Consider the following 24,875-nt stretch of genomic DNA (forward strand, 5'->3'; position numbering starts at 1 on the left):
CCCATAAAGGTTTGAAACGCAAGTAAAGGCGGAGTAAATGATTACAGAATGTTCATTTTTGGGTGAACTATACTTTTAGGATTTAAAAGTAAAAAGTGGTTGTTGAAAAAATGTTTATTTAGCATATTTTATTTTATTATATTGTCATATATTGACTAAATGCATCTCCGTTTTTTTACTAAATGCATCTCTGTTTAAACTAAATGCATCTCTGTTTAATGTTTATCGTCTTTTTTTTCATATTTATTTTTTGTTGTCACTTGTCACTTTATGTACACTGGAAGCTTCTGTAGCCAAAACAAATTCCTTGTGTGTGTGAAGCACATTTGGCAATAAAACTGATTCTGATAAGCTGATAGATTGGACTATTAACTATAGGTAACTCAGGCCTGCATACAGGTGAAAATATTTAAAACATACTATATTAAAATATATACATATACACTTTTAGAAATTAAGGTATGAGAGCCCTCACTATACCTTTCAAAAGGATTTCATACAATGGGCTTAAACAGCTAAATAATTTACAGCAAATTTAATTCACAATCAACTAAAAGTCATGACCTAAATGTAATTTCTATGCACAATAATAAATTCTAAATATTTGTGAATTCATATACTTTTAGAAATAAAGGTACGAGAGCTGTCACTGGATCAGAACCTTTCCAAAAGTTCCACATTTGTAACCAAAAATTCCATATTGATACCTCAGCGGTATATATTAGTATTGAAATGTACCTAAAACTTACTTTTGATGTATCAATATTTAGGTACAAATACATTATGGATTTTATTTTGAATGTCATTACCTAAAGAAATACTCAGATCAAGCACAAATACTTTAAAAATGTAACTTAAGTTCAGCAATTAAGTTAAAAAAGCTTACTTTGTTACTGTCCATCACTGCTTAAAATGAACTGGACTTACCTTATTTGGTAAAAACAGTAAAAACTGCAAACATGCTGTACCACTGCATGTTTATTAGTTTCACTCTGGACAGTGTAAAAGATTTAGAAATATTTTTTGCAGTTTTTATGCGATCACAAACATGTTTGTTGAATTAGCCAATCAGCAGTGTTTATAGACAGAATATACTCAATACATTGTAGTGTTTTAGTACTGAGTTCAGAGTGCTTCCTTATTATAAGAAACAGTCAATGAGCAGCATAAAGAGATTTCATTGATTAAAACAGAAGTTTTTTGAGAATGCAATACTGAAACAAGTGACAGTTCTTAGTGTAAAGGAGGTGCTTTTTGCATGGTATATAATACATTCAGAATTAGAATGTAAAAATAAATCCATACTGCTAAGAGGACTTTTATTTATCTTGGATTTTCAATAAAAAGTCTGTTTTATTGGGCTCACTGGGTGCTACTGCATGTGCTTACATGAATGTACAGACACATGAGAGCAACCAAAGACCATATGGCTTCAGAATACAAATATAGAACAAGATATATTAATTATTATTGAATCTTTTTTCTTTTAGTTTTTAAGTAGTAGAGGCCATGCACCCTCAGTGCTGTTAAATTGACATGTATTATATATTATGTACAAATAATGTTATTCATGGTCTCATTGAATCCAATAAGAACCTGTATTTTTAAGAATGCAATGTAAAATGTTAAGATAATTTTTGTATAATTTTCCCCTTCTTCACTGCCATTAAATAAATAGGTATACTAACAAACAAGTTACACTCGTGAGATAATAAATTTAAATATGCTTTTTAAGCTTTGAGGATGCTATGCCTTATGTTTTTAATTTTTTTTAAATCATCTGATTATGATAACGGGAATAAACAATACAATATAGTCTTTACACTGTTGCCACATAGTCTTTACATTATTATAAGCTGTATGTTCGATTTTGTAGGTTAAAAACAGATTCAGATTATATTTTGTAGGTTAAAAGCAGAAAGCATAACACATTATTATTATTATTATCATTATACAAACTGCGTGAGAGGTACCACAACGTCGATGGCATGCTGATAAAAGGAAAACTTCCCAGTTCCCACTTTTGTTTTTGCGCTCACGCATAGAGTCACGTGAACGTCTGTAACCAATCCAATTTCAGCTTTTCCTTCTCTCCTCTCGGGTCAGTCGAGTCGGCAGAGCGGAGAGGCGATGGCGGTGCGCCTATAAGACTCATCAAGCAAAGTTTTCAGAGCTCTGAAAAAGTGTTTAGATCCACGCCAGAAGGAAAGCCGTGAACTTTCAGATCGTTGGCGGAAGACTGAAGCACGCGCGAGCCTGACTGCGGGAGCTGCTGTGTACGCGCGCGACGTGTCCTTGGCGACGGCTGAATTTCGGGAGCCGCAGTTTGTGAACTTCGGAAAGTGAGAGCTAACGCGTTAGCACGACTCTTTAGCCTGACCGCTCATGTAAAGTAACTTAGCTAGACAAATAGTGGCTGTGTGGATGTTTCTGTACTGGTAGACATGTAAGTTAATAAGTAACTTAACTTAGGTAGTGTACAATCGTGTATATTTAGCTTGATTCATTCGCCTGGGATGAGCAGGTACTTTGCACCTGTAGCGCCACACGGTGTAAAAACCCAAGCTCTTGCTATGCTGTTTACCTTTTTGTAAAACAAGTATTAAATTAGTTGGCCTTTCATGTTGAACTTGAATGGACATCCTAACAATGTAGGTTTCACTCTAGAATGTAAACAAAAAGTTAGCGTGACGTTAGCGAATACACCGGCTAATGCTGGTGTCACTTCTCACTCCCAGATTGGTTAACTTAGCTGGCTTACGTGGAAACAAAGCAATGCGTCTCTTAACCTCTATTAAGCCGGATTTAACCTGACCCACTCTCTATTAATGATATAAAGTGACCTGGCTGGGGTTGTTGAGAACTTTTTTTGTGTGTGTATGTGCGCCATTGCGGAATACGGTTGTTTGACTAGGCTACTTTGATTTGACATCACGGCACCCTATGGTGCTCCTGCAGGCACAGAGACATGGATGTTCCCCAGGCCGTTTTCCCAAACGGTGAGGGGCGCCTGAGCCTCCAAGACCATGTCTGGACAGAGTCCTCCAACTCCAGGGCTTGGGCTCATTCGGCCCCCGTGTGTCCCCGCTCGCTCTGGACCGCGGTGTTCGACTACGAGGCCAGCGGGGAAGACGAGCTCAGTCTGCGGCGAGGAGATGTGGTGGAGGTCCTGTCGAAGGACGCTGCCATCTCAGGAGACGAAGGCTGGTGGACTGGTAAAATTAACCACCGCGTGGGCATATTCCCATCTAATTATGTTACGTTCCAACCAGCCATTTACAGAGCGGTTGGGGCTCGAGAAAGCGACCCGCCCGCGCCTGTTCGGATACCCTTTTCTGAATTGGTTCTACAAGAAATTATCGGCGTCGGTGGGTTTGGCAAAGTCTACCGGGGAACCTGGAAGGTGCAGGAGGTCGCGGTGAAGGCAGCTCGACAGGACCCTGATGAGGACATTAAAGCGACTGCGGACAGTGTAAAGCAAGAAGCCAAACTTTTCTCCATGCTTCAACATCCCAACATTATCAAACTGGAGGGGGTGTGTTTGGAGGAGCCCAACTTGTGTCTGGTCATGGAATATGCCCGTGGAGGCACTCTGAACCGCGCTTTGACGAGCAGGAGGATACCCCCTCACATCCTCGTGAACTGGGCCGTCCAGATCGCCAGAGGCATGCAGTATCTACACGAGGAGGCTGTGGTTTCCATTATCCACCGGGACCTGAAGTCCAGCAACAGTAAGAAAGATACCACACTGATTAATGCCTCCTTATCTTTAAGAATTGCAAGTATTTGCTCTACAGTAGAAGCACTCGAGAGGTTGTCACATTGGTATTTCCTTTCGCAATTATAGCAGGTTAATCATTAATCGTATCATTAGCACACCAGCCTTTACAATACAAGCCTGCGTTTGGGTTTGAAAGATGGGAACAGAAAAGCCACGTGCTCTTTAAGTCTTGTGTCATTTATAAATTCAGTCTATCGTTGTATTTAATGTAGCACCTATGTTGGCAACTAAGGAAACTGTCTTGCAAAAAGCAGTGTGATTCTCAAAGGAAGTCACTCGCTAGTGAAATCGAATCCCAGAAGAAAAGCTATAAAATTGATGGATGCTCTGAGATTGAATGGAGGCTTTGTAGTTAATGTTAAAGACACTGGATCCTTCCAAGTCCTTCTGGCAACTTCAGCATTTGCTCATCTCAGAATACATCCTAGGCTGCAAGACTTTAAATATTTAATTTACAAAAAAGTGCTGTCACTATAACTTAAAGCCCTCAGCTGTTGACGTTGTTTATTCTTAGCATTTCTCTTTATATCAAAGCATTACATATATCAAATAATTATATTTATGTAAATATTAAATAAATACATTTAAAATAGTTTGTTAATAATTCATCAATAACTTTAGTGTAAATGATTTAACACCTTGAAAAAAAATCTAAGCAAGTTTTCATGTGTTTCTATTGAGTATCATTTGACAAACAAGTTTTACATGCTTTAAAACATGAAGCTCATAAATATGTTATTAAAATTCCTAAACTGAGCAGAATTTTATAACTTTGTGTAGCTGCTGATATTTGTTTGGCCCAAAAAATTGATAACTTGTAATACAAAATCTTTATAATAATAGACAGCTTTCCTAAAATGTATACACATCAGTTGTTGATTCTCAAAGCTCACAATAATATGTCTTGGTAAGTTACTATAAAAGTTCTGGGTTTTTCTTGTGGACAGAAAAACATGTAATTAGACCTGTCACGATTTTTGATTAACCTTAAACTGTGGTCATTTGATACAATAGCAGTCATTTTGAGGTAACAGAACTGTAAAAATGCTGGGTTCCACATAATTATTTTGTGTTGGGACAACATGAAGGAATTAAGTTAACTTATCAGTTTTTACAAATTGAAGTGGGTTAAACATGAAACAATAAAATTTGCCCCTCAACAAATATAGAATTGTATTGTTTCACCTCATTTTAAATAAGAAGTTTGAACAAACAAATGAATCCATGTGTGACGATAAATATCAAATAGAATTTTGATATTGATTATAACGATTTAGTTCGCTGCTTTTCACTTTTGTGAAAACATTTCTTTTATATAATATTATATAATATAATATAATGTTATATAATATAATATAATATAATATAATATAATATAATATATACAAGGACTTTAATAGAACCTGTTTCTTCAGTCTTAATTCTTGTGTACTTAACAGCAGTGTTTTTCTTTCTTTTTACTTGAAAATTTGCACAAATATTTTGTTATAAATAGCTATCTATGAATAAATTAGCATATTCAGCAAGTGTTCATTTTGTTTTTCATTGAGAATACATGATTACATTTACTTTATTAATAAAAGGGCAAAGAGACACTATAACCTAATATAAATAATATATTTATACAATGGTATATAACTTCCGGTTAGAGCTTTATATGACTATTTTCAAATTCATAAGTTTACTTTTACAGCATTGACGTTGTAATGTAATTCTAATACAATCAGTTAATAGATGCAAGCATCCATTTGGTTGTTAAAGCGCAAAAAGAGACGATAGACCGTTTAATTGCATGCGCAGTCATTAGCTGCTGGCTAGCGCAGAAATTCCAATCAAATTTAATCATTTGTTACACTGTACCTATTGTGTAAATGCGTGTTTTACATTGTAGTTATGATTGATTAAATACCTACATGTAATTACATCTGTTATTAATTTCTTTAAATACATTGGTAATTACACTGTTGACCATCCCTTACACCTTAACCCACCCATAACCCTACCCATACCACCAAACCTATCTCCAACCCTACCTGTATCCTACCTCAAAAGCACCAGAAGTGTTCTTCAATACATTATGAATACAGTACGTTGTTTTTATACTTTGATGCAAGTTACTAGTATAAGGCCACCTAATATAAAGCGGGACAAAGACTTTTATTTACCTGATAAGGTGTAAACTGTCACAGTATCAGATTTATTCAACAGTTATATTCAAGTTTTGATCATGTTGACAATTTTGAGGTCATTGTGTATATATGACACTGTGGATTTTAAAGACAAAAAAGGAGAATCCCTTATTATATAAAAATCTGATAAATGAATATAATAGCTGCCCACTGTGTATAAACAATGTGTGGTAGGGCTACAGAATATTGGAAAAATCTGACATTGCGATATTTTGTTTTTCTACTATATTTATTGCGATTTTAATATAACTTCACCAGATGAATTGAATAGCTCTATTTGGAAACATTTCATTCATTTGGATAGATTGGGATGATCAAGTTTTTTTTGTCTATGCAGCATGTTTACATGAATTATAATACATTACAAGCATATAAAGAGACAACAGAGCAAATATAAAAGTTAAATAAACAGTGTCTCATGGTTTTCTGGAGAGTTTTCAGGTACAGAAATTAAATAAATTAAATAAATTGTTTAAAAAAAATATTATTCAATGGTGTTTTTATCTTTTATTCTTTAATAAATAATCGAATCCTACGATGTGACTATTGTGAATACACACATTGCGGTATGGATGCTCAAATGAAATGTTGTGCAGCATTAATATGTGGTTAAATGACTTCTTTTAAATATTTTAAATGTTTAAGACTGCATTTATTTCTACCCACTGTAACTGTGTGTGGCAGGGACAACATCAACCCATAGGAGAATAATTTGCTATGTGTTCCCTCAAATTTTTAAAATGGTATCTTTTAATTTGTAAATGTTAGGTTAATTTATATTTATATAATGTCTATGGTACCCAGCTTGACAATACTTTAAACGTTATGGTTGATCATGTGACTTTTGAAGCTGTTATGTGCATTCAGGATTTATTGAGTTCTGTTTACAAACAGAACCCGTTTTACTCAATAATTGAAACCCCCCACTATAAAAACCAATAGGACAATCTTGGGTCTTCCAGGTTTTGACGTCATCCCTTCACCACATTATTGTGCCTGACAAAAGAGCAGACTATTTGAAAACTGCACCTGCATTTCAACAGTAGGTTTGAGTCATTTGCTTAAGCAGAGTTTCTCAGTCTAAAGTTGCACCCAACAAGTGAAATGCCACTAGCTGTAGAAATGATGGCTTCTGAATGAGTGTGACCCTTGGCAGGTTGTGAAGTTAAGAGGTTAGAGTTTGAACAGCTGGTGTCCTTCTTGAGAAATGGCCTGTCTGCTAACAAGGTTCAGAAAAAGCATCTGAAAGAGCTTCACATTAATAATCACCAAGCATGAATATAAATGTTATGTTTGTTTTAAGGCTGAGCAATATGGCAAAAATGAAATCTTGATTAATTCTTTTCCATATTGAACTATAAAGATATATATTTTAATATCAGTTGTTAATGATTTCAGATTTATGAGAATCCCAACAATGGCCAAAGCCACAAAAATGAGAGAGTCCATTAAACAGCATAACCCATTTTCGGTGGCCGATCATTTTTGGTGGCCAAAAATTCGGTGCATTTTTAATATCAACACACTTCTAGATTACTATTGTTGCACATTTACTGTGTTTAGATCAATATAGAGTAAAAATGTGCTGAGCTTATCAACATCTATTCGATTTAATACTGTTTATCGTCCCAGCCCTAGTTTGTTTGATCAAATAATTGGTAGGTTTTTCTTTCACTGCCGGAAAGAAAAAAATAGGACAGTGTTTATTTCTGAAAACTGTGTGTAGTGTTTTTCCCCTTAGTGTATCAAAGTAGTTTAAGGAAAGGATTTCTTTCATGTGAATGGGGATATTTGCCCTTATTTTCTAAAACAACTCTATAGCTGCAGGGGATACTACATGACTATCATGTTTCTCAGTCATAGATGGAGTTGGGAAAGACCCTAATGCTTATCTGCCTCTGGTATGCTACACATTGGTTAACCAATACCTAGAAAAGGCCTATCAGTGGATGCATTTAAAAGTGAAGTAACTTTTTAGCAGTAGTTTAACCGGTCGGATCAATACTCACAAAAATCTTTCAACTTAAATGCAGTCTTGATTGCTGTATGAATTTGATTCATTTATCTTTGGCATCTAGAGCGGGTGTGTTAGATGAATGTACAGTATAAGCAAGCTGTTTGTGATATGTATTACTGTTGAATAGTTTATTTTAAATAAGGCTACATTATTTGAGAATGCAGTAGAAATAGTAAAACTATATGAGATTAGTACTGTTCTAAAAGTTGTTTTCTATTTTAGTATATTTTAAAGTGTAATTTATGAATGTGGTGTGAAATCTGTAATGTTATCTGGCATTAGGCATGGAAAAAGAACTGTCTTCGTGGTTTGGTAATGTCAGCATTTTAAAACCACCAAAATTTTTGATTATACCGCTCCCACGGTATGCGTAAGCTTTTTTTTTTTTTAGGATAAAAGTATCTCCTGCGAAAAAGATATCCAAAGATGCTGTTTTAAATTGTAAAGAAATCTGTGTTTTTTAAACTAATGAAGACTGCAGAAGTCAGTGATTTATTTAGAATTATTTAGCCTGACATGTTTACTGCTCCAAACTATTTGAAATGTTTCTCAAAATCAAATACATTGTGTTCAAAGGGGAAAAAAAAGGTTTTGTTTTTTACCCAGACATTTAAAAATAATATATTTTAGAGCAGTAATCACAATAACCGTCAAATCGTGATATTTTTATCCAAGGTTATCATACTGTCAGAATCATATACCAGCCCATGCCTTTCTGGCAGTCTCTCAAGGTGCTCAAAAATATTTATTTCATTATCAGTGCTGAAAACTGTTGCATTGCGTAAAATTGTTGTGGAAGCTGTGACGCATTTCTTTTCAGAATTTTTGTCTCAGTGGAAAGTTGAAAAGGTCAGCCTTTATTTGAAACGGAGCTTTTTATAACATGTTTCTTTACTTGATACATCTTGAATAAAAGTGTTCGTTGCTTTATAAATATTACTGTCATTTGAATGTAATGTAGTGGATTTCTGTTTGTAAATGCATTGTTATAATTAAGCATCTGTTAAATTAGCAGAGTATTTCCAGAACAATAAAATAGATGGCATTCCACTATCAACAATAGACACGATGTGGCACCCTGCCCCCGTTCAGCATGGCAGTGCTACTGTTAACGCAACTCAGTTTGTTCATCTCTCCACAGTATTGTGAAAAACAACACTAGAAGCTTGCTGACCTTAATTGAAAAAATAACATTTGTTTGCTTAGTGCTGCACTCAGGACACCCACCCATCACAAACCAGACCCTTACTGCTCCGTTCTTAAGGAGGGCTCCTAGCCCATTCAGGTTGCACTACATTGTTTAGCAGGTTAAAGGTGGAGGGTACATTTTTAGGGAGGCCCGAGCAGCAAAGTCAAATACTAGTCTATCAGAAATAAGAAATGAAATCAGATTTGCTTTGTGCCCACTCTTGCTTATCTGATCAATGATTACCTTTAAGATATAGCAAATAGTGAGTGAAATGATGTTTTTGTGGCCTAATCTTTTAATACCTCACTCAAAGGAATGTCGCTAACGAGGGGGCAAAAGCTTAACATAAGTTTGCACAATGGAATGGTCAAGCACTGGTTGCTAGGTGACTGCCAACCCGAGAATGCACCGACTCCTGGGCCTGAAAGGCTTATTTTCATTATTTTTAATCTCCTCAATGGCCGCTGTTTTCTCTCCAAGACAGGGAGCTTCCCCTGATTGGGGGTAAAGAATATTGCAGAACTGTAGCCAGCAGTCCCCGTGAAACTCGGCACTGTGCCACTCTTGCTTTTGCAATTTCAGGCACATGAAGTGAAACGTTAAGGAATCTCAAGCATGTGTGCTCTCCAAAATGCTCTCACACACACGCACACACACATTCTGACTGACAGTGGAGAGAACAATGGCCTTGTTGGAAGGATAGAGGGACCGTGGCAAACATACAACAGGCAGTGGTTATTGTCTCATGATCTAAAGGTGATTTTCTGCCCCATAAAACGGACGCCATTGAAATCTGAAGGGAAGAAGAGACCTTTAAGAAAAGAGTGGATGAATCAAAGTTGTATTGAAGTACTAGCTTAAAATCGTTTTGTATTCTAAGTAGGCCTGGGCAATTTGGCCTTTTTTTTTTTTTTAAATCTCAGATTTTTTCTCCAAATAAAAAAATTACAATTTAAATAGACCCCCCCCCCCCCTCTGCTGTCATTTTAAGATCAAATTTAACAAGATCTACTTATAATTTCATTCAAGACTTTTAGAATAAAAATCTAAATTAAAAATTACACATTTGTAATACAATTACAGTGAAAGTAAATTCATATGATTGATATGATACAGCAGCGTTGATTCCAACATTAGATCGCCAACAGTTCCCTTGATATGCATGTCTTCTCTATTAATTGCTGTATCTGTTTCTTCTTACTGTGAGAAATGCAAGGCGTGGCGCGCAGGTTCAAATGCATGTGTCCGACGGTAAATGCACATTTGAGAGCCCTGAATTCTGTCTTTTTTTTGGCGGGTGTGTTTGAGCGTCCATGTTTGTGCGTTGTGTTTTTACTTCAAGGAGTGCAACATTTCTTCGAGATCTTCCCTGCTTGGCGCTCGTTGAGGCTGCCATGTTGTTTGTGTATTTTTATGTTGGGGAACTACAGTAACCCAAAAAAGAGCATCACCGGTTAGCATGAAAACTGATTTTCATTCAAACAAATTGATGTAAACTTCAAACTTGATTTAATAGATAAAATCGATTTATAACCCAGCCCTAATTCCTGGTTCATGTCAGATCAGATAACCATTTTCATAATAAGAAAGTATTGATTTTTTATGATTATTAGTTATTAGTTGTAAGACTGCAACAATACAAACTGAAATGGTTATTAAAGCTTCACTGACGATTGTTATGTGTATGCTAGGGATGCTCCGATCAGGATTTTTGAAGCCGATGCAGAGTACGGATTCCTCATCATGATGATCGGCCGATACAGAGTACAAATTCTTATGCTTCAAGCTTTATACAACTTTAACATTGCATAAAGCATATTTTCCCTCCATGTATGATACATAAGTGAAGATCTCTCCTTTCCTAAAAAAATAAATGAAGGATGTTGCATATTATCCCTTAAACGCATCTTTAATATAACCATTTAACGTGGACACGTCATGATCAGAAGCAACTTTACAGAACATAATAGACAAAATGGATAAAAAATTTGGTAAGAAAAATGACTATGCAATTTAGAAACATTGCAAATAATTGAAGATTAATTCAATGTGCCTCTGGTTTATGTGATCTGCCAGATTAGCGATTACCGATCGAGTCATGAAATATGATTATCGGCCGATCAATCAGAGTATCCCTAGTGTACATATCTCAGCCAAAAGCTTAATGGAATACTTTTGTAAATGTTGGCCCTAATGATGTGGTGCAGGGATGACATCATTTGTTTTTTATTTATTTATCTGTAAAATAACATTGGTGAACAATTTAAGAGTTTTGGGTGTTTCAGGTTTATATTTATATTAATTATATTTCAGCATTTAATAGTATAATTGTTTTCATTTATTAGACAGCACGTTTTGATCGTTTATCTGTTTACCTACATAAATTATTGTGCGTACAAATTATGAATTAGACTAAGATGTTCTCTTCTGCATTCAAAAGCAGAATAACCCATGTAATTATTAGTAAACGAAACAAACTGTGTAGTTCTTTTTATTCAAAGTGGTTAAGGAACTAAAGTCCTTATTAGGAAACCGGTATTTCAACACTGAAGTCTGACTGGCATCCTCTTCCTTGTTGCATTAATAAATAAAATGCTGATTTCTTTATCACTATTATTGTACTTAACGTATAAAAAGTCACAGTTATACCAAAAGTTTCACATTGTATTAGGTACAAGAGTGTAGGAGTGTAGTCAAGGACGGTCCTCTCCAAAGTTTGGTGAATAAAACACGTCTTAACTTTCCCAGGCCTCATGTAATGTGTCCAAAAATAAAACTACTTAGTTACCCCCTCAAGACGTGATAGGAAACGAGTCAAGGTCAAATTAATCAGACACCATTATCAACCGAGGGCCTCTCTATTTATCACGTATTGATGTTGATAAACGTCTCAAGTTGTATAATTGTCAAGGACAGAATCGGTGAGAAATAATACTTCTTCTGACCCCAGGATGTTCCCAGCTTCAAAGAACGATGACCTATATTCTCATGTTGTTTGTCATTTGGTACAAGCCTGTATTGTAAACTAGAGCGACTTGTATGTCATTCTGAGATCTTTATGTAGGCTTATGTATGACCTTGAAGATTACACTTCATAATAAAAGAGTGGAACTATCATTATGCCCTAAGCATTTCTGCATTTTTCATTGACATTAATGCTCAAAGGCTAACTCATGCATAGAATACATTCCCATCATACTGTAAAATGGCTTATCTTAACTGGATCAGTTTTCGGTTTCATTGTTTCATTTTAACTTTAATAAATACTGTAGAATTTCTACTCATTTATAACTTATATATTAGATATAACTAAAACATCTCTCTCTCTGTTTTTTCCCTCTATAGTTTTATTACTTGAAAGAATTGAGAATGATGACATTGGTCGAAAAACCCTGAAGATTACTGACTTTGGCCTTGCTCGTGAGTGGCACAAAACGACCAAAATGAGTGCAGCTGGCACTTATTCCTGGATGGCTCCTGAAGTCATCAAGTCTTCTCTGTTTTCCAAAGGGAGTGATGTCTGGAGGTAAGCTGTTATTTTAAGTTAATTACAATGTTTGGCAAAAAGTCTGTTATTAAAGAAAATTAGATACTTGAGGTTAGACAGTCCATTTTCAGGCATATTATGCGCACTACAAACTTGTCCAAAATTCAGACAGAATAATTATCCATCAATGACACATAATTTCAGCCAGATTTAAGACACATGGTTCAGAGATACAACATAGGTCAGTATTATTACAGACTGAATACTTTACCCAGTTCTTTAGCTTGCAACTGTATTGGTTGGGTTCCAAATCAGTGACCTAAAAGAACCAGTTTCAGTTTAAAAGTGACATTGATGAAATTTTACTTTTGTAGATTTGTTTTTTGTTAAGTAAGGTTACGCTCTATCTGTCAGCTGAGACAAGCTGAAAAGACATGCAGGTTCTTTTTTATAAACCTTCAGTTTTTTTTTAAAACTGAGTTTATTTGCAAGCCTCCAGTGGCCTAGTGGATAAAGCACTGTCCTCCTAAGCCAGTGATTGTGGGTTTGAGTCCCATCTAGGGTGAAAATCCTTAGGGGCAGTTCTGGATTAGGAGCATCAGGGGCAGCAATGGTTAGAGAGTTGGACTTAAAATTCTTTGAAATGTTATCGAAAGGTTGCAGGTTCGATTCCCTGTCCTGAAGTAAATGAATCGGACTCTCTCCATCTTTGATACACTTCACTGCTCACTGCTCTGTGTGTGCTCTCACTTTTCATTCGTGTGAGTGTATTTATGTGTGTGTGCACTTAGATGGGTCAAAAACAGAGGACCAATTTCGACTATGGGTTACCATACTTGACAATCCTTCAATTCATTGCAACATGGGCTCATTCTGAAAAAGTAGCCCTATGTACATTTCTGGAGATTGCGAATTATGGAATCAGAAGGACATATGGCTGCATTTCGTCTTTAAAATTAACCCGCTTACCTCCGATTGGGTGGCTTTCCCGCTTTTACCAGTTTGTCCAGTTAGCTCGCCATGAAGCCAACAAATAAAATAAACAAGTAAATAACAGGGTGAGAATGTGCGCTTTTAAAAACTGTTGGCTGGGTTTAGGGACGTGTGTAGGTGGGTCAATCAGTGCTTTTGAAAACACTATTGGTTGGGTTTAGGGAAGGAAGGTGGGTCAGTCGATCGGTCAGTCAGTTGATAATCAGTTGACAGCGGTCTCTGGTGGATTTACGTGAGAACAGCAGGCGTGAATTGAAATTCAAGAGGTATTTGAGATCTGAAAAAGTGTACACAGCGGCCTCTGGTGGATTCGCGAAAACAAGAACTGCAAAAAAACATAGCTCTTGGGTAGTATTTGGTGCTCTCCAGAAATGTAGTGGTATGTTTTCAGAATGAGCCTGGGTTGCCCATTTCATACAGCAAAGTATGGACTGTACCCTACTTGCACCCCTTTTTGTAAACAGTTAGCAAAGGGCCTAACAATGGTGTTTTTAATTTATCTGGTTTTAAGCAATAAAGTAATCCTGTCTGCTCAGTGTTCAGATGCAACTTTAGAGTCTTATATAGCCAGTCTTACGCAGAATCCCAGCTTCAGAAGGGGCAACTGTGAAATAGATTAGTTTTATATATAAAGGGAAGGAGTGGGGAAAACTCCTTTCCCAAAAGGAGTGTAAAAAAACATACTTTTGTGTGCAAAACATTTTTCACCAGATTGCTCAATGACCTTCTGCTAACTGAAGCTGGACATGTATCAAAATTGCATTTAAAGGGTTTAGCTGTACCTACAATTTGTCTGATATTTTGTTTAAATACAATTCTTGTTTGTATTGTTTGGTTTTTATCAAACTCCAGGTTCAGCTCACTTTAGAATCAGATTATCATCTTTAAAGTGCAGAACCATTTGTATTAGTGTTGTGTTGTTGGTTTACAAACTAACCAGCACAGATTGTGCAGCTGAGCATTTGTTAAATTTGTTTATATGCAGATGTTTGAATATATTTTATATTGATAATGGTGGACCGCAATACCAAGCAATGATAAATTATACTCAACGACTATACGCATGGGAGAGGACCCATCGTGATCTCACATTTTGTCATTATAAGCGTCAAATACTCTTACATGCAGACAAAAGTCAGCAGAGGCTCAAGGCTTGGTTGGCATTGTGTGCTTGCTGTGCTGGTTTAGCTTTTAAAGAAAGGATTGGTACCAACCAGGCCATTCCTGATTTAGCAGCCTCAGTGTGGGACGATGTGAGCAGCAGTTTATTAGCATTTAAAGAGACAGCTGGGAAACCGCTTGATGAGGACTGACGGTTATTGACAGGGTAAAAATAATGTTTATTTACACTACCATTGAGAAATTTGACCAAAGTAAGTTGTAGACTTAAAGATGCTAAAGAATCATATTAATTTGTGTTAAATTGGCATCCAATGTCACCTTAAAAGTCAGCATATAGGTAAACACCAAGTGAGCTCACTAGGTTTTAAAGCTTGAGCTTATGGAGTATTTAGTGTTTGTTTTTAAGTTCACAGAAACTTTGTCCATTTGTGGTGTCCAATGGTGTCCCAGTTCCCCATTACAGTGTATTATTTATTACCTGGAAAAAATACATAACCCACCATTAACCTGGTTGATATTATATTGTAACAGTACTGTTTATCTGCCCACTGACACTTTTTTTTGACCATGTTGTCATATGTCTAATGCGTTCTGTTCTCTCTCCAGTTATGGAGTCCTCCTTTGGGAATTACTGACTGGAGAGATTCCTTACCGTGGCATTGATGGTTTGGCAGTTGCCTATGGTGTGGCCGTCAACAAATTAACCCTTCCAATTCCATCTACCTGCCCAGAGCCTTTTGCCAAGCTCATGGAAGGTAGTTCACTGAGCTTTTCTTGTTTAAATGCAAATAACTAACCTTATGCATGAGTTATTTTTATTGTCACTTTGTATATGGTAGACTTAAACGTACTAAACACCTGGACACATCTATAATGATATGCAACAAATAATTGGTTTTCTTGTTTTAATGATAAATTTTATACTGAACAAGCAGTTTTATATGTACCGCATCTAAATTAATCTCAGTGACTGCCAGCAGTTTTTTTTCCCTGCATTATTATATTCAAATACAGGGTATGTGTGTGTAATTCCTATTAAGGGCCTGAGCAATGTGATGATGCTATTAAAATTGCGCAATTTATATTAATAGTATAAACACAGCAGTGAAATTGCTTTGTGAATTATCTTGTTTCATTCAAAATGGGTCACTTGTAAGCTCCATTGGCATAAAATGTTACTTTTTTTACTTTGTCTTCTTATTAGATACACCTCATGTGACTGGAAATTGCCAGCTCTTAGTTAAAAGGAATTGAAATGAGTGAATCTGCAATGATAACCTATAAAAAAGTCCAACTTCTTGTCATTTGTAGAATGCTGGGAGCAGGATCCACATATCCGTCCATCCTTTGCTGCCATCTTGGAGCAGCTGACTGCCATAGAGGAGGCCGTGATGGCCACCATGCCTCAGGATTCCTTCCACTCAATGCAGGAGGACTGGAGAGTGGAGATCCAGGAGATGTTTGATGAGCTGCGCACTAAAGAAAAGGTCAGATGATGAAAACTGTCTGTCTGCTTCCTGTCTATATTCTGAACTGGTTATACGGGCTATAGTTTCAATTGGTTTTGTTTTGCTTTCTTATCAGATATGGCTAAGATTTGAACAGGGTAGCATTGTTTATAGCAATCCTCTTAACAAAGCCATCTATTAGCAATGAAAGGGCCTTAAGTGTTCAGTTCAGTTAAGTTAATATGATAAGCTGCTTCCGGTCTTAGCAGCTTGTTATGTTCAAAAGGATTTACCATTGGTTGATGAAGTATGCCTTTTCCTGCAAGTCAGCTGAAACTTCATGTAGAATTCCTGACATTATGTTCCATACCCAGTACAAGTCCTGATTTTAGATCAGTTAATTTTTTTTCTTTAGCATCATTCTAAGTCTTTCCAAACGTATCTTCTTCCATGATGCACCCAATGAGCTTTTACTCACCAGTCAATAATTTGTTCATTTGTTAATTAGTTGTCCAAATCGTACGTCCAAGTGTGTTTCTTGGCTGAGTGCCCCAAAAGCTCCTTACAGAAGTTATTCATAAGAGATTAGTCCAACGGCTTTACTCCATGTGGGTGGAAAACTGTTTTGATTGGCGCCTTAACAATTCTGTCTGCAAGTTTTTTACACGCAGATTATTCTGTTTAAAAGATGCAAAGAACAAATAAACTTGCGGGTTGATTCTAAATAAAGAGAAGTGTTTTCATTATCATGTTCTTCGTGTAAACAAAAGCAGAACTGAATCTGAAAAAGTATTTGTTCACAATAAAATGTTTATTCACTAGCTCGTATGTTGGTAACCGCCTAAGCCTGGTTTATTGTCGGCATGTTCGCTAGTTCGCTTGAGTGCAGGCAGCGAATGTGACGTCATTGCTGTGTTTGCCGAGGTTCGCTTTGGATGCGTGCGACATGATTTCGGCTGAGGGAGCGCGCACATTTTTTTGAGACTCGAGCGAACAGTTCACACGGCGCCGCATTTGATTTGAGTTGAATATGAAACACAGGTTTTGTCTGAAACAGATACGCCTGTACAAACATCTTTATGATCCGTTCATACGTGATTATAGGGATAACCAGATGGCTGATAATTCTTGGCTAGAAATTTTAACAGCAGTGGGAAAGGAGGAAAGTTTTTGTAAAAGTTTGGAAAAACCTGAGGGACAAGTTTGTTAAAGCCAAAACAGATTATTTAATTACAGAAATGTTTTTTCGCCATTCATTTTGAATTTGAAACAATTTAATAGTTACAAAACTATAATTAAGGAACAAATGATTTATTTGATAACTGAAAAGAATATTTGAACCTATCGGTTTACAACATACTGATGTCCTGTTTTTCTGCACTTTATTGGTGAAAATAGTTTATTCTATAAAAAATAAATAAATAAATAAATATAAGCAATCCATGTTCTGTTGTCATTAATATTTTCATAAACTTTATTAGGTAGAACTGTGCGAGATATGAACAAAAGCAATTGATGCATCAAAGTTTCAATTTTAAAAACCTTGAATGATTATAAAAATCTTTACAATCGTTAATAAAAGTAATACAAATAATTAGTTAAAAAACCTTGAACGATATTAATGATATGACGTAGTTCCAGAAACGACCTACTTCTATGTTTATTCATCTGATTTTACAGTGCGTTTCTTTTAACCCCGCCCCCTGTCATTTTAAAGAATATCTCAACGGCGAATGCGTCAACAATAAAACTGCGCACAGTCAAGGGGGTGCGCGATGCAGCGCCAGGCGAAAGTATAAATGTCTTGCCTTGTTGACATGTTTGTGGTGCTCAAGGGTAAATTCAAGAACACATGGCCAATCTCAAATTAGGTGTTAAAGCAGAGACGAATCTGAGCTCAGTTCTCCAGGGCCAAAGGAAGTGAAACTGCCATTTATCCCACTGATGTCTTTTTTGTTTGAAGGTAGAGATTATATTCGTAAACATGAGAACTATCCAGTTTTTTTCCTTAGGCGCTGATTCAGTGTATCAGAGTGTTTATATTTGTTTAAAGGAGTAGTAAGTCCAAAAATTCATTCATTAACTTACCTTCTTGTTCTTGTTCAGTTTTTAGGTTGCTGGTAGGGATGCACCAAGTTTTTGGTTGGCAACAATTATCTGTTTTTATACTAAAGAAAAAGGTCTGAAAATATGAAATGAAAATGGTTACTGTCCAGCAATGTTCAATGCATATGGAACAAAATCAGTGCCAAAAGTAATTGAAATAAAAAGCTTGTCGAATAGCACTAACTGGAAAAAATAATACATTGAATTAACAACAGCTTGCAATTTAGTGACTTGAATTGCCGGGGTTTGTAATTTTAGGTCCTAAAATTTAACAGCTGTTTATTTAAGCTGTGAATATTACAATTCAAAACAATTTCATACTTAAAAATTCAATACTTCATATCCAACTTCCAGATTTCACTTCCAAAATATTCAGTTTTGTTTAAAAATACAAAGTTTAATATTCCTTGATTTTGTTCCATAAATGCATGTTCCATGAAAGCAGATTTAGTTTTTAGCCAAGTACATCCAGAGTTTTAATTTTGGTACATCTCTAGTTCTTCCACTATAGTTTTTGATCCTGCATTTTCTTGACCTTTAATAGGAGCTTCGTTCTCGTGAGGAGGAGCTGACGCGAGCAGCGCTTCAGCAGAAGTCTCATGAAGAGCTGTTGAAGAGGAGGGAGCAGCAGCTGGCGGAGCGGGAGATTAACGTGCTGGAGCGTGAGCTCAACATCCTCATCTTCCAACAAAACAAGGACAAGCCCAATGTTAAGAAAAGGAAGGGCAAATTCAAACGCAGCCGCCTCAAGCTCAAAGATGGAAACCGCATCAGCTTACCCTCAGGTTCAGTTGTCTTACAAATCATTTTTCTTTCCAATTGTTTCATATTGTGAAAATCTGATTACTTTATTTCAGTAAATTGGTGAAATAAAGCGTTAAATCTGACAGATTTTTAATCACATGTAATGTAACAGCATTTCATACTGCTCATATTTTACCTTAGGTCAGCAATTAATCTTGGGCAATCTGCATTCATAGACTGGCCTTTCACAATTTATATTTATAAACCCTGTGTTACAGTCCTTATTCTTTACTTTCAGCACAAAGATTGCTAACCCTACTTTCTAAATGAGTAAAATTTGTTGCAGTTAATATTGGCAAAATGATAATCCTAGGTTAAGCAAAAAATGAAAAGCCCTATTGTTTTGCATTACTTTATTGTTTTCCACTGTAGCATTGGAGTTTTAAGTGTGATGTAAAAATGTTAGAAGTAATTTAGGAAGAAATGTTTACAGTGGTATTAATACTTACTAACCTTAGGTGTATATATAACAGATTTTCAGCACAAAATCACAGTTCAGGCCTCTCCAACGATGGACAAGAGAAGAAGTCTCAATAGCACAAACTCCAGCCCTCCCAGCAGCCCGACACTGATCCCTCGCCTCCGAGCCATTCAGTGTAAGTACCAACTCTCTTACATTCTTTACCTACCACGTTTTACACTCTTTTTTTCCAATATATTTGAGATTTTAATTAACCCTGAAGAGCCTGATATGTGAGATAATAGTTCAAAATCAATACATTTTAACCTTTAGAATTGAAATTCATTAAAAGCTAAGAAATGTTTGAATATTGTTCCTATTTTATTTAGGTTATGGCTTATATTTAGTAAACATTAATCTAATACTTTATACAGAGGCGCAAAAAGTAAGAAGAATTTCTGATAGCTTATAAAACAGAAAAACACAACTTGCAATAGAAAAAGCAAATAAATATTAGTTGTTACTCCTTATCACAAAAATGCCTGGTGTTTTTACCATTGTTGAGTAGTTTAATTATGGATAATGCAATGTAATTTCTCAAAAGCTTCATTTTTTATATTATGATAATTTAAAATGATATTTCTAAATGGGCCGGCACAGTGGTTCACCCGGCAGCCTCTGAGTGCTCCAGTTTCCCCCACAGTCCAAAGACGTGCTCTATAAGTTAATTGGATGAACTAAATTGGCCATAGCGTGTGTGTGAATGTATGGGTGTTTCCCAGTACTAAGTTGTGACTGGAATGGTATTGGTTGCGTAAAACATATGCTGGAGTAGTTGGCGGTTCATTCCGCTGTGGTGACTCCTGATAAATAAGGGACGTAGTTGAAGGAAAATTAATGAATAAGTTTGCAAGTAGGTATGGAAGTCTAAAGTTTGATCTTTGTATTTTCATTGAATATTTCACAGTTTATCTTCCAATTATAAAAAATTAAATGGTAAAGTAATTAAACAAGAAACTGAAATTAAAGCTAGCATCATTTTTATAGTCTATCAAAATTGGCCCATTTCTGAAATGTTTCATGACAAAAAAAGTATATATACCAAGGAAAGTCCTACTGACGAATCCATTTATGAACAGCTCTGTGTGACAAAAAAGAAATGTTTGTTATTTGAAAAGGTGTCGTCCAGGCCATTGCCAATGGTTTCTGAATCCTGTGTCTGTCACACATTGATCACATATTTTCTTTCCATCAGTGAGCCACAGAGGTGACACTAGCCGAAAGGGCAGTATGTTTGTCTATCACCAGGATGTGGATATCACAAGCGAGTGTAATCCTCCTAGCGGGTTTAGCAAGAAAGGCAAGGACACTACGGTCCTATAAGCTAAAGTCACCCCAGCTAACTTTCTGTTGGTGTGATTCCTGATCATTAATGCTCTGGCTTCACAACACTTATTTTTGATGCCTTTGGGATACAAATGATTGTCATAACACATTGCTTGATGCTTAATGAAGTTTTGATGGAAATGAATTTGCTTTGACTGCCTTTGGGGGTCAAGGACATTTCGGTGGACCTTGAGCTGGTGCTGCAAAATTCTGATTGGTTGCATCTAGGGCTGAGCGGTATGGCAATATATAAAGTGCTCTGTTTTTTTTAGAGCATTTAACTGATTAAAGGTAATATTTCTACATTTATGCAGTCAACTTAAAAATGTACATGTAGTATGAGTCAAGTAATATTATCCTTATTTAGAATAAGTGAAACCATCTGCTTAAAGTTTCGTTTGAAATGCACCACGCATGATGTTGCAACATAAGCTCATTCTGAAAACAGCCGTATTTACATTTCCGAATATCACAAATTATGAAGCCAGAAGTTCGTATGGCTGCATTTTGTCTTTAAAATGACGCAGAGAGGCGTTGACCACAACGATGTGGTTTGAGTCCAGTGAAGAACATTTCCAGAAAGCGGGTAAGACAAAAACAGAAGCCAGAAAATTAAATGAACAAGTAAATAACAGGGTAAAATCAGGTGGTAAAATCTGAAAACGTGGTAAAAATCAGACGAGGGCTTTTCTTTTTCTGGATTGCTTTTTAAAACTGTCAGTTAGGTTTAGAGCAGTGGGTAGGCGGGTCAACTGTGCTTTTGAAAACACTATTGGTTGGGTTTAGGGAAGAAGGAGGGTGGGTCAGTCGAGCGGTCAGTCAGTCAGTTATTCAGTCAGTCTGTCGACAGCGGCCTCTGGTTGATTTACACGAGAACAGGAGGGGCGAATGGCACTCGCCAGAAAATTTTATTTGAGATCTCAAAAAGCATACACAATGAAAACAAAAACTACAAAATAACTTACCTCCTGGGACGTATTTGACGCTCTCCAGAAATGTATATAAGGACATGTTTTCAGAATGAGCCTGGTATTCAGAAGTTATATAAAATACAAAAATGCTTTGTTACACCACGTCCTAAGTACATGCAACATGACAAGATTCCAGCAACAAGCAATTTGTTTGTCCACACGAGATACGACATGACAGAAATAAATACCAGACCTTGAGAAACGCAGAACAGTGCATTGTACTCCAAACAAATGGACAGCTTTTGAAAATGATGAATAAATATTAAACCACTTTAAACATTATTAAAAGTACATTATGAGTAGGCTTTGGCGGTATCCAAATTTTGATACCGTCAAACCTCCTCCCTATTTTACCTTGGTATACGGTATTACTGTGCATAAAAAAAATTATGATGTAAGGCTCAGACAGCATCACCAAACTGTTGGCTTGTGTCTAAACCATTCCCGTTCAAATTACACCAGAGTTGCCAACTGCTTCCACGCTTTATTCAGAAATGTATTCCCACACCGCAAGAAATCTGGTCGGGTCCCGCAGCTCCCAAGGTATAGCAGCGGGAATGCAGACATCTAGTTCGTATTTACCACGTCTCCCTTCTCGTTCGGTCGAAACCCAAAATACTGCCAAACTGCAGAGATTGTGTTCTTTTTCGAGACCAGGTCACTTGGTGCGTGATTCGCCATCTTACCTCACCTATCTCTCTCTCCTCCACACTGTCTCGTGATGACAATCACGCATACGCATTTTTAGGCATTAAATAAATAATATTTAATACTTGTCTCCTATATAAGTGCATTGTTTTTTATGACGGTATAACGGTATTGAAACTGACACTGTTGCTATTTTTAGATGCCGCTGTATAACATATTACCGTATTACCGCCCAAGCCTTATTACGAGTGACTAATGTTGTTGGTTTGTGCTGAGGCACAGTTGTAACATTTTATGCTTAATTAATGTTTATTTTATTTTTAACTTTTGAGGTAAACTATCTGTTGCTACTTTCAGAATGGCAAACATTGAATTCAAGCTTAAAGTGGTAACGTTTAGCACCGGAAAAAAGCACATAATCAGCACCTGAGGTGGTCATTTTCAGTTGTAGTTTATGCTGGTGTCAGGTTGGTTTGGACAAAAACTCCTTTTAAAATGGAAAAAAAAAAAAAAAAAAAAAAAAAAATATATATATATATATATATATATATATATATATATATATATATATATATATATATACATACATACATACATACATACATACATACATACATAAATGTCTTATTGTGTAGTTATGAAGCTACTGTAGTCAAAACACTTTTTAGAGCTCAACTTAATTGATAAATTCAATACGTAACACTTGAAGTTGCCTATTATTAGCAGCAAATGTTTTGTAAATATATTTTTTAAATAGTTTTGTATTGCACTGCTTTTTCCTTACTTTTTGTATCTAAACATGTACTTGATGGACATGTTCGACCATTGTTGTCACGTCAGGATGTCACACAAGAAATGTCAATCAAAACAAATATATTTTTAATAAATGAAAAAAAAAAAATCTGCCACCTGTATCTCATGTTTTTCAAAACAAAAACGCACATTCTGTTGGATGGCAGTACATGGCCAGTGGTTGTATTACTGTAATTGCAGTGTTTGCTCTCATTTCTATTTAAAATTGCAATTATTTGATTTAAAAAAAGGTGCAAAACATCCCATTCAAATTGATCTTTTATAAAATCACCCAGCCCTAGTTGCAACAGTGGTTTTTGATTTAAATAAAATAAAGTAAACCCAATGTTCTTTCTGAAGCTCTATTAACTGTTTTCAGAATGATTGTAATGATCTAACACTTGCGGTAATTCCATCTGTGTGTTGTTGAATGGTGGAGGTTTTCTTAATCCCCTAAAAAAGCTGTTGCTGTGCTGCTGTGAAGGACTAATAGATTAAATTTTAGTTTGTGGTGTGTTTGACATATTGGGATTGTCTAGATGTTCCATTAGTACAAGCAATTTTATTTCAAGTTGTGTCAATCTTTATCTCTAGTGACCCTGGATGAGAGCAACAGGACATGGGGACGAAGCACCAATTACAAACCAGAGGAGTTTGAAGATGTTAAGAAAGGGTTTAAGAAGAAGGGTCGCACATGGGGACCAAGCTCTGTGCAGACAAAGGAAAGAGGAAATGGTGCTGAAAGGTTAGGGGATTTATTTTCTCTTTTAGACAATGGCTTGGTTTATTTGAGTATAGTATATATTTCAATTATTTAGGGAGTTTTACTGTGTTCTTACGAGTTATTAATTGTGTTTCACTTGACATCTTGTCTTTAGAATTCGACCTCTTTCAGATGGAAGCAGTCCTTGGTCCACCAGTCTATTGAAGTCTCAGAAGTCTGTTCCATTAGCTGCATTGTTTGCAGACCAGGGTATGTAAAAAAAGAGGCCCCTCTTCTATTTACTTTTTACATGTTTTCAGTTTTTATATCTCTCTTTCTTGTCATTTAATTGTATCACAAAAACTAAGTTCCCAGAAACCACCTTCTTGACCTTAAAGGTGCCATAGAGGTCATTGATTTAATATCCTAAATTGTTTGCTGATATTTACATATTAGGTATGTTTACCTTATTTGGAATGGTTATGAATATTAATGATTTCTCCTCTGATGCTCAGCAGCTCACACACACAGCATGATGTGTTCTGAAATACACATGCAAAATAATCATACTTTAGTTGTCAAAAAAATATTTTAACAAATCGAGTAGATTCCTTGTTAAATGATAATCTTTTCAACTGAACTGGTAGAGAGGTTTATTTTAGCTAGGGGTGAGTGAATGAAATGAAAATGTGCTCATCAGTTGTGTAAAACTCGACAAAAGGGGTAAAGAGATTTATTTAATGTTGTGTTTTGTGGTTTTAATGTATATGAATACAGAGGCAACAATATTTAATAATTAATTAATAAATGTTAAAAACACAAAAATTGGTTGTATTTCC

At 35.9% G+C, this 24,875-nt stretch overlaps 1 protein-coding gene across 2 annotated transcripts in view; it reads left to right on the top strand.

Moving 5' to 3' along the window:
• The first annotated feature begins 2,111 nt into the window (after positions 1-2,111).
• The window catches only part of map3k21 (mitogen-activated protein kinase kinase kinase 21), a 30,535-nt gene continuing 7,771 nt past the window's right edge, over positions 2,112-24,875 (top strand). Inside the window, exons 1-9 of one of the 2 annotated variants that reach the window (XM_056470796.1) lie at positions 2,112-3,731; positions 12,522-12,702; positions 15,385-15,533; positions 16,090-16,265; positions 18,877-19,117; positions 19,610-19,732; positions 20,792-20,896; positions 23,928-24,078; positions 24,212-24,306. In XM_056470796.1, coding sequence (XP_056326771.1) covers positions 2,969-3,731; positions 12,522-12,702; positions 15,385-15,533; positions 16,090-16,265; positions 18,877-19,117; positions 19,610-19,732; positions 20,792-20,896; positions 23,928-24,078; positions 24,212-24,306 — 1,984 coding nt within the window. In that variant the 5' untranslated portion in view covers positions 2,112-2,968. The remainder of the gene's footprint in view (positions 3,732-12,521; positions 12,703-15,384; positions 15,534-16,089; positions 16,266-18,876; positions 19,118-19,609; positions 19,733-20,791; positions 20,897-23,927; positions 24,079-24,211; positions 24,307-24,875) is intronic. The other variant, XM_056470797.1, reaches the window with a different exon arrangement.

This window comes from Danio aesculapii, chromosome 13, assembly GCF_903798145.1.
Source record: "Danio aesculapii chromosome 13, fDanAes4.1, whole genome shotgun sequence".
NCBI classification, from domain to species: Eukaryota; Metazoa; Chordata; class Actinopteri; order Cypriniformes; family Danionidae; genus Danio; species Danio aesculapii.